The sequence below is a fragment of the Coregonus lavaretus genome (genome assembly GCF_964263955.1).
Source record: "Coregonus lavaretus genome assembly, chromosome: 31".
Taxonomy (NCBI): Eukaryota; Metazoa; Chordata; class Actinopteri; order Salmoniformes; family Salmonidae; genus Coregonus; species Coregonus lavaretus.
The window spans coordinates 19,052,068-19,070,573 of record NC_140018.1 but is presented as its reverse complement, the minus strand read 5'-3'; the positions used below and the strand labels follow the sequence as shown (position 1 = coordinate 19,070,573).

General features: G+C 37.9%; 1 protein-coding gene across 1 annotated transcript in view; it reads left to right on the top strand.

Moving 5' to 3' along the window:
• The first annotated feature begins 314 nt into the window (after nucleotides 1–314).
• Nucleotides 315–18,506, top strand: part of LOC311106976 (adhesion G-protein coupled receptor F1-like) — a 30,503-nt gene continuing 12,311 nt past the window's right edge. The window contains exons 1-10 of the mRNA XM_084149393.1: nucleotides 315–703; nucleotides 1,494–1,597; nucleotides 2,323–2,371; nucleotides 2,689–2,769; nucleotides 4,025–4,177; nucleotides 4,352–4,519; nucleotides 4,628–4,663; nucleotides 4,756–4,914; nucleotides 5,073–5,228; nucleotides 5,347–5,382. Coding sequence (XP_084005519.1) covers nucleotides 640–703; nucleotides 1,494–1,597; nucleotides 2,323–2,371; nucleotides 2,689–2,769; nucleotides 4,025–4,177; nucleotides 4,352–4,519; nucleotides 4,628–4,663; nucleotides 4,756–4,914; nucleotides 5,073–5,228; nucleotides 5,347–5,382 — 1,006 coding nt within the window. The 5' untranslated portion in view covers nucleotides 315–639. The remainder of the gene's footprint in view (nucleotides 704–1,493; nucleotides 1,598–2,322; nucleotides 2,372–2,688; nucleotides 2,770–4,024; nucleotides 4,178–4,351; nucleotides 4,520–4,627; nucleotides 4,664–4,755; nucleotides 4,915–5,072; nucleotides 5,229–5,346; nucleotides 5,383–18,506) is intronic.

Below are 18,506 nucleotides of genomic sequence, written 5' to 3'. Positions count from 1 at the left end.
ATAGGATAGACTGATCCTAGCCCCATGACACATTGACTATTGCAGCAGAGATACTGGAGACTGAGACAGGGTGGACAGGAAGATCACGTCAGTGACTCAACCCACTCAAGTCGAGTATAGCGAAAAAGCCTGGCACAATGTGATGCACCCCTCCTAAGGACGGTATGAGAGAGCACTAGCAAGCCAGTGACTCAGCCTCCGTAATATGATCAGAGGCAGAGAATCCCAGTGAAGAGAGGGGAGCCGCCAGGCAGAAACAGCAAGGGTGGTTCGTCACTCCAGTGCCTTGTTGTTCACTTTGGCACCCCTGAGCCAGACTACGCTCAATCATAGGACCTACTAAAGAGATTAGTCTTCAGTAAAGACTTAAAGGTTGAGACCAAGTCTGCATCTCTCACGTGGATCGGCAGACCATTCAATGAAAATGTTGCTCTATAGGAGAAAGCCCTGCCTCCATCTGTTTGCTTAGAAATTCTAGGAAGAATAAGGCCTGCGTCTTGTGACCATAGCGCACGTGTAGGTATGGAGAGATAAGTAGGAATCAGCCCTAGCCTTAACACGAAGCCAGCATAGAGGCTAGCACTGGAGTAATTAGATCACATTTTTGGATTCTAATCAAGATTTGGACTCAACTCAACAATGCTATATACAATTCAAGGACAAGGAAGAGAAACCCAAACCTGTCAAGCAGGTGTCTTACGCAGTGAGTGCTCTTAATATATTTAATCAAATGTTTTTTCAAAGTGGTGATAGTGAAAGGGAAAGGGGGATACCGAGTCAGTGGTACAACTGAATGCATTCAACTGAAATGTGTCTTCCACATTTAACTCAACCCCTCTGAATCAGAGTACAGTGGCAAATTGGCAAGAGACACACAGAAATCTTTTTGCCCTTCCTTGAGAAGTCAATTTAGAGAGTCGGAGGGGTAAGATTATAACTGTACTTTTCACATTTTATATTGAAATTATGTATATTGATCTGATTGAGTTCATTTTTAAGTATGACCTTTCACAGGGTTCAGGTATAAATATAAATGTAATATTTGTTAAAGGTTTAACAATGTGAATACAGAAGAGTAAATTAAGAATTTTTAGACAACATATGGTGCTTGATTATTATAATAAGTATTCTTTCTCATCTCTTATATGTATATATGTAGTATACAGATCCAGGAGTGCTTGCTATCTGCATCATTTTGAGCATGAATTTCAGATTAAATTACATATGTATGTACAGAAAAGTACAGAAAGGTTAGGTTAATATATTACTGAATATTAATTAAGTTACATAATCAAGAAAAAAGCCCACAAATACCTCGGCTTTCACCATAATTGGTGCATATTTAGTTGTGTTTTATTTTTATTTTGTTGTTGCAACAATGCTATCTCAAAATCTGCACACCGTCTGGTATTCCTTTGGGGGGAAAAATCTCAAATGTGTAATATTAACAGGATGATGTTTTATTTTGTTTATCTTATGCTATATTCATACAGATATGGCCTCACCAAAGACAGTATGGTACTTAAGTATCCTCTTGGTATTTTGCTGTAGTCTGGAAAAACAAGATTGCTTGGAAACTCCAAATGTAACATCAGAGGTAAGAGGCCAGTACATATGGACTTATAATTCAAAAACTGTTCACAGGGCGATATTAAGCAATATCAGATAACTACAATAGTGCAGTGGTGTAAAGTACTTAAGTAAAAATACTTTAAAGTACTACTTAAGTAGTTTTTTGGGGTATCTGTACTTTACTTTACTATTTATATTTATGGCGACTTTTAGTTTTACTTCACTACATTCCTAAAGAAAATAATGTAATTTTTACTCCATACATTTTCCCTGACACCCAAAAGTACTCGTTACATTTTGACAGGAAAATTGTCCAATTCACACACTTATCAAGAGAACATCCCTGGTCATCCCTACTGCCTCTGATCTGGCGGACTCACTAAACACAAATGCTTCTTTTGTAAATAAAAAACAAGAAAATTGTGCCGTCTGGTTTGCTTAATATAAGGAAGTTGAAATGGTTTATACTTTTACTATTGGTACTTAAGTACATTTTATCAATTCCATTTACTTTTGATACTTAAGTACATTTAAAAACAAATACTTTTAGACTTTTACTCAAGTTGTACATTACTAGGTGACTTTCACTTTTACTTTAGTCATTTTCTATTAAGGTATCTTTACTTTTACTCAAGTATGACAATTGAGTACTTTTTCCACCACTGCAATAGTGTTTGAGCTACATAACTTTATGTGTATCAAATCAATGACACAAATCAATGTTCTTCTGATTAAATCTATCTTTTCCAGGAATCACCCACTGATGGATCACAAGTTCCTTCTAGAGAAAAGCGAGAGGGTAAATCAGCTGTTTTGTTTTGTTTTCACTTAATCTGCTCACACCTACATTTCTGCCCCCAATGTGCTTTTAGGCACCCTAGAAAATGGCAAAAATGTTGTATTTTTTTTTATGTTCACACAAATCCGAAACGAATATAATAATTTGCTTAACAACTATCTGCCTTATTTATCTCACTGCTCTTTGCCATTGGATAGTTGCTGTGTGAAGGATATTTGCTGTGTGCATGTTTTTATGTATGTACATTTAAATTTATGGTGCACAAGAATTGCCCTTCTGTGACCATAAAGATCTCTTGAATTGAATTGTTTTCACAGTGACAGCAAACCTCTCTGAGAAAATCCTGATCAGCCCGATCTCCAGTGTGTTAACTATAACAGAGATTAACATTACTACTGGTAAGAGTTATTAATTGTTAATTTTTTATCATTTTATAAAAAGGTTCAAAACCTACAGGGCTCATATGTTAGTAAATGGTGTATGTAAAAAACAAACATGGACGTTGTTGGCATCAGAAGAAAACGTTGTATCTCCATATTATAATGTTCCATCCACTTCCCCCCCCTCCAACATTTTGTGTTCTATGTTAATTAGTCTAGTTGTTCTATTTCTATGTTGGCCAGTGTGGTTCTCAATCAGAGGCAACGAGTGTCAGCTGTTGCTGGTTGTCTCTGATTGGGAACCACATTTAAACAGGCTGTTTTCCCACAGTAGTTGTGGGATGTTGTTCCTTTTGGTTTGTTCTGTGTTGGTTTATTTTGTAGCCAAGGACTTCACGTTTCGTTATCGTTTGTTGTTTTGTTCTTGTTATCACTATTGATAATAAAGTATGTTCGCTCATCACGCTGCACCTTGGTCCACTCCGTTCAACGATCGTGACACTAGGGTTACTATACATGATTTTAACCCAATTTATAAGAGATTGTCCAAAATTGAAATGCTCCAGGCATTTATATATAAACCACAGTCGTACTTTATCAAATGCCTTTCGAAGTCTGCTATGAATAGTAGGCCTGTTTTCCCAGATTTTTCATAGTGTTCTATTGTTTCCAGTACTTAAAACATGCTAATAACGGTCCTCTGAGTATATCAAAAAATTTTTGGTATACCTCAACTGGTATGCCATCCAACCCTGGAGTTTTCCCGGATTTAAAGTCTTTAATTGCTTCCAGAAGTTCCTCCTCTGTAATTTCACCTTCAAATGAGTCTTTCTGTATGGATATTAATTTTACATTATCAATAGAAAAAAAATCTCTACAATTTGCTTCAGTTAGAGGAGATGGAGGCGACTGAAACGAAAACATATGCTTAAAGTACTTTGTTTCCTCCTTCAAAATATAATTTGGTGAATCATGGGTGACTCCGTCATTTGTAACCAGTTTCAACAAATTATTTTTGGTAGCATTCCTATGTTGAAGATTAAAAAAGAATTTGGTGCATTTTCCCCCAAGTTCCATCCAATTTGATTTATTTTTTATAATATATTACCCTTGATCTTTCTTGAATAAGCTCTTTGCCATTGGATAGTTGCTGTGTGAAGGATATTTGCTGTGTGCATGTTTTTATGTATGTACATTTAAATTTATGGTGCACAATAATTGCCCTTCGGTGACCATAAAGATCTCTTGAATTGAATTGTTTTCACATTTACAGCAATCCTCTCTGAGAAAATTGGTGAAGTTGAGTTGGACATCACTAATATTCCAGCTGAACTCATAGATGTCTTAAAGGCCAGTGTGAAATATCTAACCTACCCCATCCTGATCTCCAGTGTGTTAAATATAACAGAGATTAACATTACTACTGGTAAGAGTTATTAATTGTTCATTTTTTATCATTTTATAAAAAGGTTCAAAACCTACAGGGCTCATATGTTAGTAAATGGTGTATGTAAAAAACAAACATGGACGTTGTTGGCATCAGAAGAAAACGTTGTATCTCCATATTATAATGTTCCATCCACTTCCCCTCCATTCACAGCATGCTACCAAAACAGCATTGGATTCCAGTGCAGATGTGAGGACCAGTATGGTTGGTCATGTGACCAGTGTTCCTCCTATGGGTCCTGTGATGACATCATTGATGGCAAAATATGTGGATGTGTCAATGCTGTTCCTTCAAATGGACAGTTCTGTCAGCCAATCACAAGTAACTGTTTGATTCTCACTTCCACTTGGTGTTTGACATTGTACCTGTTGTTGTAGTTGTAGCTGCATAGTTCTTTTTGGTGACACGCCTTTTATCTAATCCCAACAGATCTTACTGCTTGTCCAAGTCCAACTACTCCAGCAGGTATTCCAAGAAGTGACTCAAGCAATAGATTAAATGTACTGAAAATAATAGACATGCTTGTCATGATTTCTTTTAATTTTAATTTTCCATAGTGCCATCAAACATTTCTGGGAGAATTATTGAAATTGAGTTGGACATGACAAATATATCAGTCACATTGGTAGATGTACTTAAGGCCAGTGTGAATGGCCTGACCTACCCCATTCTGATCTCCAATGTGTTAAATGTAACGGATGTGAACTTCACTACTGGTAAGAGATTACTGTTGCTGTTGCCAATTTGAGTTTTAATTCATTGTGCATTGTAAAAGATATTCAAGAACTGAAGCAGGTTCAGTTATTTTGAAATAGTTGGTCTCACAGAAACCATTGATATGATGATGTTCAATCCACTCTCCTTTCATTCACAGCATGCTACCCAAACAGCACATGCAGATGTGAGGACCAGTATGGTTGGTCATGTGACCAGTGTCTCTCTTATGGGTCCTGTGACAGCATTGCTGATGACTCCTGTGGATGTATCAAAGCCATTCCTCCTGATGGACCGTTTTGTCAGCCAATCCCAGGTCAGTGTTTCCTTACCACTTCCACTCTGCTAGTTTAATCAATAGGATAACCAATGTTTATGTATTAATTCATCAATATTTAAACTCAAATCTTATCCCTATCTCCTTTACCACATAGATCTGACAGCTTGTCCAACACCATCTCCAATACCAGGTATGAGACTATTATTAATTACTATTTAATTAACAACAGTTTTACTGTACTAATTACAGTCTTACTGAGAGCAACTTGCCATAGTGTTATCCATAGTTGTATATTTACTTGAGGCCTACACCTTTAAGACAAATAACTGTAAAACAGGTTAGAGAACCAGCCATCATAATTATCTCTTTTCCAGCAGAAGAGGAAACAAGTACTGGTTTTACACAATAATCTCTGCATTTCAAATACATGTAACAGTGTCGGAAATCCAATGACCTTTTCAGATGTGATTTTGTTTGGGGTATCTTGTCAGATTATTACAGGAGGGCGTCACGATCGTCGTAAGAACCGGACCAAGGCGCAGCGTGATAAGCGTACATTCTTTTAATGAGTACACACGAACAAAACAATAAACGATACGTGACGTCCTAGGGTTAAACACAAACCTTACGGATCAAGATCCCACAATTAACTGTGCCAAAACAGGCTGCCTAAGTATGGTTCCCAATCAGAGACAACGAGAATCAGCTTTCTCTGATTGGGAACCACCCTGGCCAACATAGATCTACACGAACTAGAACAAAACATAGAAAATACAACATAGACAATCCACACCCTGGCTCAACATATAAGAGTCCCTAGAGCCAGGGCGTGACAGAGGGACAAATTATGGCTAGTGTATGGAAAGTTACAAATAGCTGTAAAACAGGTTAGAGAACCAGTCATCATAATTATCTCACATTTCTCTGCTACCACACCTTTTCCAGGAAAAGAGGAAACAAGTACTGGTTTTACACAATAATCTATGTATTTCAAATACATGTAACAGTGTCGAAAATCCAATGACCTGTTCAGATGTGATTTTGTTTGGGTTATCTTTTCTTTTTTTCTTTTTTTTAGGGGGTAGATCAACTTTAATATTTCTGATATAATGTAACTTCCATCAATGTAAATCTCTGCATCACTTCCAATCCCCCATATGTTTTGGTGTATGTATGTATATGTGTGTATGTATATATACATATATATAGTGAGGGAAAAAAGTATTTGATCCCCTGCTGATTTTGTATGTTTGCCCACTGACAAAGAAATGATCAGTCTATAATTTTAATGGTAGGTTTATTTTGGACAGTGAGAGACAGAATAACAAAACAAAAATCCAGAAAAACGCATGTCAAAAATGTTATAAATTGATTTGCATTTTAATGAGGGAAATAAGTATTTGACCCCCTCTCAATCAGAAAGATTTCTGGCTCCCAGGTGTCTTTTATACAGGTAACGAGATGAGATTAGGAGCACACTCTTAAAGGGAGTGCTCCTAATCTCAGCTTGTTACCTGTATAAAAGACACCTGTCCACAGAAGCAATCAGATTCCAAACTCTCCACCATGGCCAAGACCAAAGAGCTCTCCAAGGATGTCAGGGACAAGATTGTAGACCTACACAAGGCTGGAATGGGCTACAAGACCATCGCCAAGCAGCTTGGTGAGAAGGTGACAACAGTTGGTGCGATCATTCGCAAATGGAAGAAACACCAAAATAACTGTCAATCTCCCTCGGCCTGGGGCTCCATGCAAGATCTCACCTTGTGGAGTTGCAATGATCATGAGAACGGTGAGGAATCAGCCCAGAACTACACGGGAGGATCTTGTCAATGATTTCAAGGCAGCTGGGACCATAGTCACCAAGAAAACAATTGGTAACACACTATGCCGTGAAGGACTGAAATCCTGCAGCGCCCGCAAGGTCCCCCTGCTCAAGAAAGCACCTATACAGGCCCGTCTGAAGTTTGCCAATGAACATCTGAATGATTCAGAGGAGAACTGGGTGAAAGTGTTGTGGTCAGATGAGACCAAAATCGAGCTCTTTGGCATCAACTCAACTCGCCGTGTTTGGAGGAGGAGGAATGCTGCCTATGACCCCAAGAACACCATCCCCACTGTCAAACATGGAGGTGGAAACATTATGCTTTGGGGGGGGGGTTTCTGCTAAGGAGACAGGACAACTTCACCGCATCAAAGGGACGATGGACGGGGCCATGTACCGTTAAATCTAGGGTGAGAACCTCCTTCCCTCAGCCAGGGCATTGAAAATGGGTCGTGGAAGGGTATTCCAGCATGACAATGACCCAAAACACACGACCAAGGCAACAAAGGAGTGACATTAAGGTCCTGGAGTGGCCTAGCCAGTCTCCAGACCTTAATCCCATAGAAAATCTGTGGAGGGAGCTGAGGGTTGGAGTTGCCAAACGTCAGCCTCGAAACCTTAATGACTTGGAGAAGATCTGTAAAGAGGAGTGGAACAAAATCCCTCCTGAGATGTGTGCAAACCTGGTGGCCAACTACAAGAAACGTCTGACCTCTGTGATTGCCAACAAGGGTTTTGCCACCAAGTCATGTTTTGCAGAGGGGTCAAATACTAATTTCCCTCATTAAAATGCAAATCAATTTATAACATTTTTGACATGCGTTTTTCTGAATTTTGTTGTTGTTATTCTGTCTCTCACTGTTCAAATAAACCTACCATTAAAATTATGTATATGTTTGTGTATGTATATGTGTGTATGTGTATATATATACATATATATATATACATATATACATTATATATATACATACACACATATACATACACACACATATATGCATACATATATACATGCATATATATATTTATATATATATACATGCATATATATATATATATATATATTATATTATATATATACAGTTGAAGTTGGAAGTTTTCATACACCTTAGCCAAATACATTTAAACTCAGTTTTTCACAATTCCTGACATTTAATACTAGTAGAAATTCCCTGTTTTAGGTCAGTTAGGATCACCACTTTAATTTAAGAATGTGAAATGTCAGGATAATACCAGAGAGAATGATTTATTTCAGCTTTTCTTTCTTTCATCACATTCCCAGTGGGTCAGAAGTTTACATACACTCAATTAGTATTTGGTATCATTGCCTTTAAATTGTTTAACTTGGGTCAAACGTTTCGGGTAGCCTTTCACAAGCTTCCCACAATAAGTTGGGTGAATTTTGGCCCATTCCTGCTGACAGAGCTCGTGTAACTGAGTCAGGTTTGTAGGCCTCCTTGCTCGCACATGCTTTTTCAGTTCTGCCCACAAATCTTCTATAGGATTGAGGTCAGGGCTTTGTGATGGCCACTCCAATACATTGACTTTGTTGTCCTTAAGCCATTTTGCCACAACTTTGGAAGTAGGCTTGGGGTCATTGTCCATTTGGAAGATCCATCTGCGACCAAGCTTTAACTTCCTGACTGATGTCTTGAGATGTTGCTTCAATATATCCACATAATTTTCTTTCCTCATATTGCCATCTATTTTGTGAAGTGCACCAGTCCCTCCTGCAGCAAAGCATCCCCACAGCATGATGCTGCCACCCCCGTTCTTCACTGTTGGGATGGTGTTCTTCGGCTTGCAAGCCACCCCATTTTTCCTCCAAACACAATGATGGTCATCATGTCCAAACAGTTCTATTTTTGTTTCATCAGACCAGAGGACATTTCTCCAAAAAGCATGATCTTTGTCCGCATGTGCAGTTGCAAACCGTAGTCTGGCTTTTTTATGGCGGTTTTGGAGCAGTGGCTTCTTCCTTGCTGAGCGGCCTTTGAGGTTATGTCGATATAGGACTCGTTTTACTGTGGATATAGATACTTTTGTACCTGTTTCCTACAGCATCTTTACAAGGTCCTTTGCTGTTGTTCTGGGATTGATTTGCACTTTTCGCACCAAAGTACATTCATCTCTAGGAGACAGAACGTATCTCCTTCCTGAGTGGAATGACGGCTGCGTGGTCCCATGGTGTTTATACTTGCGTACTATTGTTTGTACAGATGAACGTGGTACCTTCAGGCGTTTGGAAATTGCTCCCAAGGATGAACCAGACTTGTGGAGGTCTTCAAAAAAAATTTCGGAGGTCTTGGCTGATTTCTTTTGATTTTCCTATGATGTCAAGCAAATAGGCACTGAGTTTGAAAGTAGGCCTTAAAATACATACACAGGTACACCTCCAATTGACTCAAATGCTGGGATGACGGCCCAACTTGGGATGGGGAGGGGTTTTAGCGGGGGAATTAGTGGAGAACAATTGGAGGGTTATTTAGTAAAATTGCAAATATCATGGTATAGCTATATGGACACTCAATCACTATGGTATTTTCTATTGGTTAATTTACAAACATATATAATGAAAAATAGATTTGAAACTTGTATTTCATTATGGTATGTGGTGAAATAAGTATAGCCAGTTATAGTTGTAATGGCTTAGCAGATAATAACAAAAGAATAACAATATTTACATGGCTCAAAGAGAAGGAATATAATATCTATTATAAACCCATTCAACAATTCTAGATGAAGTTGCATAGAAATAGGAAGGGGGGGGGGGGAATATACTTCTCCCATGGGCTAAGAAACTCAAAAGGGGTGATGATATTAATTAACAGTAATTTCGATCCGAATGTGCAAATTGTCCAAAAAGATACGCAAGGTAGATGGATTATTTTAAATATGTTATTGGACCATAAAAAAATATGGCTCATTAACCTTTACAGACCAAATAATGATGATCCACACTTCTTTGAAAATATATATAATAAATTATCGACCTTGCAAGCAATTCAAGACTCTATTATTATGGTGGGAGATTATAATAGCATTTTAAATAGCTCAATGGACCGTAAAGGAAATCACACTACAAACAATCACCCTCATGCTCTTAAGGAAATCGTGAATGTCATGGATACATTAGAACTAGTAGATATATGGAGGCTTAAATATCCTGATCTAGTGAGGTATACATGGCGGAGACTCAATCAAGCCAGTCGTCTTGACTACTTTCTTATGTCATTCTCGTTAGCACCAAAAGTTTAAAAAGTGTTGATAGGGGACAGAATGCGGTCGGACCATCATATAATTGGCATATACATTACTCTTACTGAATTTCCACGTGGGCGAGGATATTGGAAATTTTATCAAAGCCTATTGGATGATAACTTGTTTTTAACTAGGACAGAGGAATTTATAACAGTTTTTTTCCGATATAACATAGCTACAGCAAATCCCCTTATTGTATGGGACACCTTTAAATGTGCCTTTAGAGGCCATGCAATTCAGTGCTCATCTCGAAAACAAAAGCAATTTAGGTCAAAAGAGTCCACACTAACAAAGGAAATAGAAGGTCTAACAGAACATATAGATAGCAATAAAAACTGTAACAGAGGCTCAGAATAAATTAGAGGAAAAACAAAAAGAAATTGAGAAACTTATTCAAGAAAGATCAAGTGTAATATATTATAAAAATAAAGCAAACTGGATGGAATATGGGGAAAAATTCACCAAAATATTTTTTAATCTTCAACATAGGAATGCTACCAAAAATAATTTATTGAAACTGGTTGCAAATGACGGAGTCACCCATGATTCACCAAATGATATTTTGAAGGAGGAAACAAAGTACTTTAAGCATATGTTTTCATTCAGTCGCCTCCATCTCCTCTAACTGAAGCAAATTGTAGAGATTTTTTTCTATTGATAAGGACCGTTATTAGCATGTTTTAACCACTCCTATGTAAATGGTAGATTATCAGACACTCAAGAAAGAGGCCTGGTTTCATTATTACTGAAACAGGATACAAGTGGAAAATATAAAGATCCAGTCCATTAAAAAAATTGGCGGCCCATTACACATCAGTGTTGTGATGCAAAAATTCTAGCAAAATGTATAGCGCATATAATTAAAAAGGTATTGTCAGACATTATTCATTCTAATCAGACAGGTTTTTTACATGGGCGATACATTGGAGATAATATAAGGCAAGTACTGGAAACAATAGAACACTATGAAAAATATGGGAAGCCAGGCCTACTATTCATAGCAGACTTCGAAAAGGCATTTGATAAAGTACGACTGGGGTTTATATATCAATGCCTGGAGCATTTCAATTTTGGACAATCTCTTATAAATTGGGTTAAAATCATGTATAATAACCCTAGGTGTAAAATAGTAAATAATGTCTATTTCTCAGAAAGTTTTAAACTGTCAAGAGGAGTGAAACAAGGTTGTCCACTATCGGCATATCTATGTATTATTGCCATCGAGATGTTAGCTATTAAAATCAGATCCAACAATGATATCAAGGGATTAGCAATCCAGGACTTAAAAACAAAGGTGTCATTGTACGCTGATGATTCATGTTTTCTTTTAAATCCACAACTTGAATCCCTCCACAGCCTCATAGATGATCTAGATACATTTTCTAACCTCTCTGGATTACAACCAAATTATGATAAATGTACTATATTACGTATTGGATCACTAAAAAATACAATTTTTACATTACCTTGTAGTTTACCAATAAAATGGTCTGATGGTGATGTGGATATACTCGGAATACATATCCCAAATGAAATAAATGATCTCACTCCAAAAAAATGTAATATAAAGTTAGCAAAAATAGATAAGATCTTGCTACCATGGAAAGGTAAATACCTGTAAATTTGTGGAAAAATCACACTGATTAACTCTTTAGTATTATCCCAATTTACCTATTTGTTTATGGTCTTGCCTACGCCTAGCGAACAGTTTTTGAAATTATATGAGAAAATAATATTCAATTTTATTTGGAACGGCAAGCCAGACAAAATTAAATGGGCCTTTTTACATAAAGAATATGAATTAGGAGGACAGAAATGATTAAATATTAAAGCATTAGACGTATCACTAAAAGCTTCAGTCATACAAAAATTATACTTAAATCCGACCTGGTTCTCTAGCAAACTAGTAAGATTGTCTCACCCAATGTTCAAGAAGGGACTTTTTCCCTTTATTCAGATTACAACCCCACACTTTCAGGTTTTTGAGAAGGAAATCATCGCCCAAATATCACTATTTCTAAAACAAGCCATAGAAAGTTTTCTGCAATTTCAATTTAATCCTCCAGAAATGACAGAACAAATATTGCAACAAATATTGTGGTTAAACTCAAATATACTAATTGATAGAAAAAGCTCTTTTTTTAGAAAATGTTTAAAAAAGGTATAATCTTCGTAAATGATATTATCGGTAGGAATGATGGAGTTAAGTCGCACATGCAGCTAACAAAAACATATGGAAATGTTTGCTCTACCCAAAATTAAAACCAAATAATTGCAGCATTACCGCAAAAATGGAAGAGGAAAGTGGAAGGAGGAAAAAGTAAGGAACTTGTCTGTCGGCCTTGCATTAAAGAACATAATTGGTTAAAGAAAATTGTGATAAATAAAAAAGTTTACCAGTTTCATTTAAGGACCAAAAGATTGACAGCCGTCCCATATAGATTGCAAAATAGTTGGGAAGAGATTTTTGACGTACCGATTCCATGGCATAGTGTTTATGAACTGACACGCAAAACGACGCCGGATTCAAAACTTATAATTTTTCAATTTAAATTATTATATAAAATTATTGCTACCAATAGAATGTTATTTGTATGGGGTATACAATCTTCCCAGCTCTGCAGATTTGGCTATGAAGAGACAGAATCATTAGATCATTTGTTTTGGTACTGTCCATTTGTAGCTTGTTTCTGGACACAGGTCCAGGAATGGCTGAAGGATTGCAATATTTGCATGAAGCTGACCCTGCAGATAGCACTACTGGGTGATCTGAAAAGTTATGTCAATCGATCAATAGTATTATGAATACTTTTAGCAAAGATGTTCATTTTCAATTCACAAACTGTAGAAACAATGAGAATAGAAAGGTTCAGAACTTTTGTAAAACATCACAGTACAGTTGAAAAATATATGGCAAATATAAATTCAATATGGATGGTGTTAAGAGATCGATGGGAGGTGTTAAATGGAGCTGAAGGATGGGACTAATAACAACAACTAATAACAACAAGATAACTAGTGTCAGACATGCTTTTGGGAAAGAGCACAGTTAGAAAGATATGGCATATAGAAACATACCAGATGGACATCATGAAAATGATCGGAGGAAGTTCAGGAGTAAAAACAAACAAAATATAATTAGTGACTGTGTCTATAAAATGTATATAGTATGTATAAGCATGAAGTAGAGGCCTAAGCATTGTTGTTCATTAGTTTACTCCAATTAGGGAGGGGATGGTGGGGTTGGAAAGTAATAACGGGAGATATATATATTTTTTAAAGGATATGTATTTATGTATATGTGTATGTATGTGTATATATATGTACAGTGGGGAAAAAAAGTATTTAGTCAGCCACCAATTGTGCAAGTTCTCCCACTTAAAAAGATGAGAGAGGCCTGTAATTTTCATCATAGGTACAGTCAACTATGACAGACAAAATGAGAAAAAAAAATCCAGAAAATCACATTGTAGGATTTTTAATGAATTTATTTGCAAATTATGGTGGAAAATAAGTATTTGGTCAATAACAAAAGTTTCTCAATACTTTGTTATATACCCTTTGTTGGCAATGACACAGGTCAAACGTTTTCTGTAAGTCTTCACAAGGTTTTCACACACTGTTGCTGGTATTTTGGCCCATTCCTCCATGCAGATCTCCTCTAGAGCAGTGATGTTTTGGGGCTGTCGCTGGGCAACACAGACTTTCAACTCCCTCCAAAGATTTTCTATGGGGTTGAGATCTGGAGACTGGCTAGGCCACTCCAGGACCTTGAAATGCTTCTTACGAAGCCACTCCTTCGTTGCCCGGGCGGTGTGTTTGGGATCATTGTCATGCTGAAAGACCCAGCCACGTTTCATCTTCAATGCCCTTGCTGATGGAAGGAGGTTTTCACTCAAAATCTCACGATACATGGCCCCATTCATTCTTTCCTTTACACGGATCAGTCGTCCTGGTCCCTTTGCAGAAAAACAGCCACAAAGCATGATGTTTCCACCCCCATGCTTCACAGTAGATATGGTGTTCTTTGGATGCAACTCAGCATTCTTTGTCCTCCAAACAAGACGAGTTGAGTTTTTACCAAAAAGTTATATTTTGGTTTCATCTGACCATATGACATTCTCCCAATCCTCTTCTGGATCATCCAAATGCACTCTAGCAAACTTCAGACGGGCCTGGACATGTACTGGCTTAAGCAGGGGGACACGTCTGGCACTGCAGGATTTGAGTCCCTGGCGGCGTAAGGTGTTACTGATGGTAGGCTTTGTTACTTTGGTCCCAGCTCTCGGCAGGTCATTCACTAGGTCCCCCCGTGTGGTTCTGGGATTTTTCCTCACCGTTCTTGTGATCATTTTGACCCCACTGGGTGAGATCTTGCGTGGAGACCCAGATCGAGGGAGATTATCATTGGTCTTGTATGTCTTCCATTTCCTAATAATTGCTCCCACAGTTGATTTCTTCAAACCAAGCTGCTTACCTATTGCAGATTCAGTCTTCCCAGCCTGGTGCAGGTCTACAATTTTGTTTCTGGTGCCCTTTGACAGCTCTTTGGTCTTGGCCATAGTGGAGTTTGGAGTGTGACTGTTTGAGGTTGTGGACAGGTGTCTTTTATACTGATAACAAGTTCAAACAGGTGCCATTAATCCAGGTAACGATTGGAGGACAGAGGAGCCTCTTAAAGAAGAAGTTACAGGTCTGTGAGAGCCAGAAATCTTGCTTGTTTGTAGGTGACCAAATACTTATTTTCCACCATAATTTGCAAATAAATTCATAAAAAATCCTACGATGTGATTTTCTGGATTTTTTTAACTCAATTTGTCTGTCATAGTTGACGTGTACCTATGATGAAAATTACAGGCCTCTCTCATCTTTTTAAGTGGGAGAACTTGCACAATTGGTGGCTGACTAAATACTTTTTTCCCCCACTGTATATATGCGAGAGAAAAAAACAACAACAAAAAAGTAGATATCCTAACCAACTTGCCAAACCGATAGTTATATATACACACACATACACATACACACATATACACACATACACACACATACACATATACAGTTGAAGTCGGAAGTTTACATACACTTACGTCGGAGTCATTAAAACTTGTTTTTCAACCACTCCACACATTTCTTGTTAACAAACTATAATTTTCGCAAGTCGGTTAGGACATCTACTTTGTGCATGACAAGTAATTTTTCCAACAATTGTTTAGAGATAGATTATTTCACTTCTAATTCACTGTATCACAATTCCAGTGTGTCAGAAGTTTACATACACTAAGTTGACTGTGCCTTTAAACAGCTTGGAAAATTCCAGAAAATTATGTCATGGCTTTAGAAGCTTCTGATAGGCTAATTGACATCATTTGAGTCAATTGGAGGTGTACCTGTGGATGTATATCAAGGCCTACCTTCAAACTCAATGCCTCTTTGCTTGACATCATGGGAAAATCAAAAGAAATCAGGCAAGAACTCAGAAGAATAATTGTAGACCTCCACAAGTCTGGTACATCCTTGGGAGCAATTTTCAAACGCCTGAAGGTACCACGTTCATCTGTACAAACAATAGTACGCAAGTATAAACACCATGGGACCATGCAGCCGTCATACCGCTCAGGAAGGAGATGCGTTCTGTCTCCTAGAGATGAATGTACTTGGGTGCGAAAAGTGCAAATCAATCCCAGAACAACAGCAAAGGACCTTGTGAAGATGCTGGAGGAAACAGGTACAAAACGATCTATATCTACAGTAAAACGAGTCCTATATCGACATAACTTGAAAGGCCGCTCAGTAAGGAAGAAGCTACTGCTCCAAAACTGCCATAAAAAAGCCAGACTACGGTTTGCAACTGCACATGGGGACAAAGATCGTACTTTTTGGAGAAATGTCCTCTGGTCTGATGAAACAAAAATAGAACTGTTTGGCCATAATGACCATCGTTATGTTTGGAGGAAAATTAATTTTAAAAACTGTTCGCTAGGCGTAGGCAAGACCATAAGCAAATACAGTGAGGGAAAAAAGTATTTGATTCCCTGCTGATTTTGTACGTTTGTCCACCGACAAAGACATGATCAGTCTATAATTTTAATGATAGGTTTATTTGAACAGTGAGAGACAGAATAACAAAAAAAAAAAAAAAAAAAACGCATGTCAAAAATGTTATGAATTGATTTGCATTTTAATGAGGGAAATAAGTATTTGACCCCTCTGCAAAACATTACTTGGTGGCAAAACCCTTGTTGGCAATCACAGAGGTCAGACGTTTCTTGTAGTTGGCCACCAGGTTTGCACACATCTCAGGAGGGATTTTGTTCCACTCCTCTTTGCAGATCTTCTCCAAGTCATTACGGTTTCGAGGCTGACGTTTGGCAAATCGAACCTTCAGCTCCCTCCACAGATTTTCTATGGGATTAAGGTCTGGAGACTGGCTAGGCCACTCCAGGACCTTAATGTGCTTCTTCTTGAGCCACTCCTTTGTTGCCTTGGCCGTGTGTTTTGGGTCATTGTCATGCTGGAATACCCATCCACGACCCATTTTCAATGCCCTGGCTGAGGGAAGGAGGTTCTCACCCAAGATTTGACGGTACATGGCCCCGTCCATCGTCCCTTTGATGCGGTGAAGTTGTCCTGTCTCCTTAGCAGAAAAACACCCCCAAAGCATAATGTTTCCACCTCCATGTTTGACGGTGGGGATGGTGTTCTTGGGGTCATAGGCAGCATTCCTCCTCCTCCAAACACGGCGAGTTGAGTTGATGCCAAAGAGCTCGATTTTGGTCTCATCTTACCACAACACTTTCACCCAGTTCTCCTCTGAATCATTCAGATGTTCATTGGCAAACTTCAGACGGGCCTGTACATGTGCTTTCTTGAGCAGGGGGACCTTACGTGCGTTGCAGGATTTCAATCCTTCACGGCGTAGTGTGTTACCAATTGTTTTCTTGATGACTATGGTCCCAGTTGCCTAGAGATCATTGACAAGATCCTCCCGTGTAGTTCTGGGCTGATTCCTCACCATTCTCATGATCATTACAACTCTACGAGGTGAGATCTTGCATGGAGCCTCAGGCCGAGGGAGATTGACAGTTATTTTGTTTTTCTTCCATTATCGAATAATCACACCAACTGTTGTCACCTTCTCACCAAGCTGCTTAGGGATGGTCTTGTAGCCCATTCATGCCTTGTTTAGGTCTACAATCTTGTCCCTGACATCCTTGGAGAGCTCTTTGGTCTTGGCCATGGTGGAGAGTTTGGAATCTGATTGATTGATTGATTGCTTCTGTGGACAGGTGTCTTTTATACAGGTAACACACTGAGATTAGGAGCACTCCCTTTAAGAGTGTGCTCCTAATCTCAGCTCGTTATCTGTATTATTGACACCTGGGAGCCAGAAAACTTTCTGATTGAGAGGGGGTCAAATAACTGCTTTCCCTCATTAAAATGCAAATCAATTCATAACATTTCTGACATGCATTTTTCTGGATTTTTCTGTTGTTATTCTGTCTTTCACTGTTCAAATAAACCTACCATTAAAATTATAGACTGATCATTTCTTTGTCAGTGGGCAAACGTACAAAATCAGCAGGGGATCAAATACTTTTTTCCCACACTGTAGGTAAACTGGGATAATACTAAAGAGTTAATCAGTGTGATTTTTCCACAAATTTACAGGTATTTACCTTTCCATGGTATCAAGATCTTATCTATTTTTGCTAACTTTTTATTACATTTTTTTGGAGTGAGATCATTTATTTCATTTGGGATATGTATTCCGAGTATATCCACATCACCATCAGACCATTTTATTGGTAAACTACATGGTAATGTAAAAATTGTATTTTTTAGTGATCCAATACATAATATAGTACATTTATCATAATTTGGTTGTAATCTAGAGAGGTTAGAAAATGTATCTAGATCCTCTATGAGGCTGTGGAGGGATTCAAGTTGTGGATTTAAAAGAAAACATGAATCATCAGCGTACAATGACACCTTTGTTTTTAAGCCCTGGATTTCTAATCCCTTGATATTATTGTTGGATCTGATTTTAATAGCTAACATCTTGATGGCAATAATACATAGATATGCCGATAGTGGACAACCTTGTTTCACTCCTCTTGACAGTTTAAAACTTTCTGAGAAATAGCCATTATTCACTATTTTACACCTATGGTTAGTATACATGATTTTAACCCAATTTATAAGAGATTGTCCAAAATTGAAATGCTCCA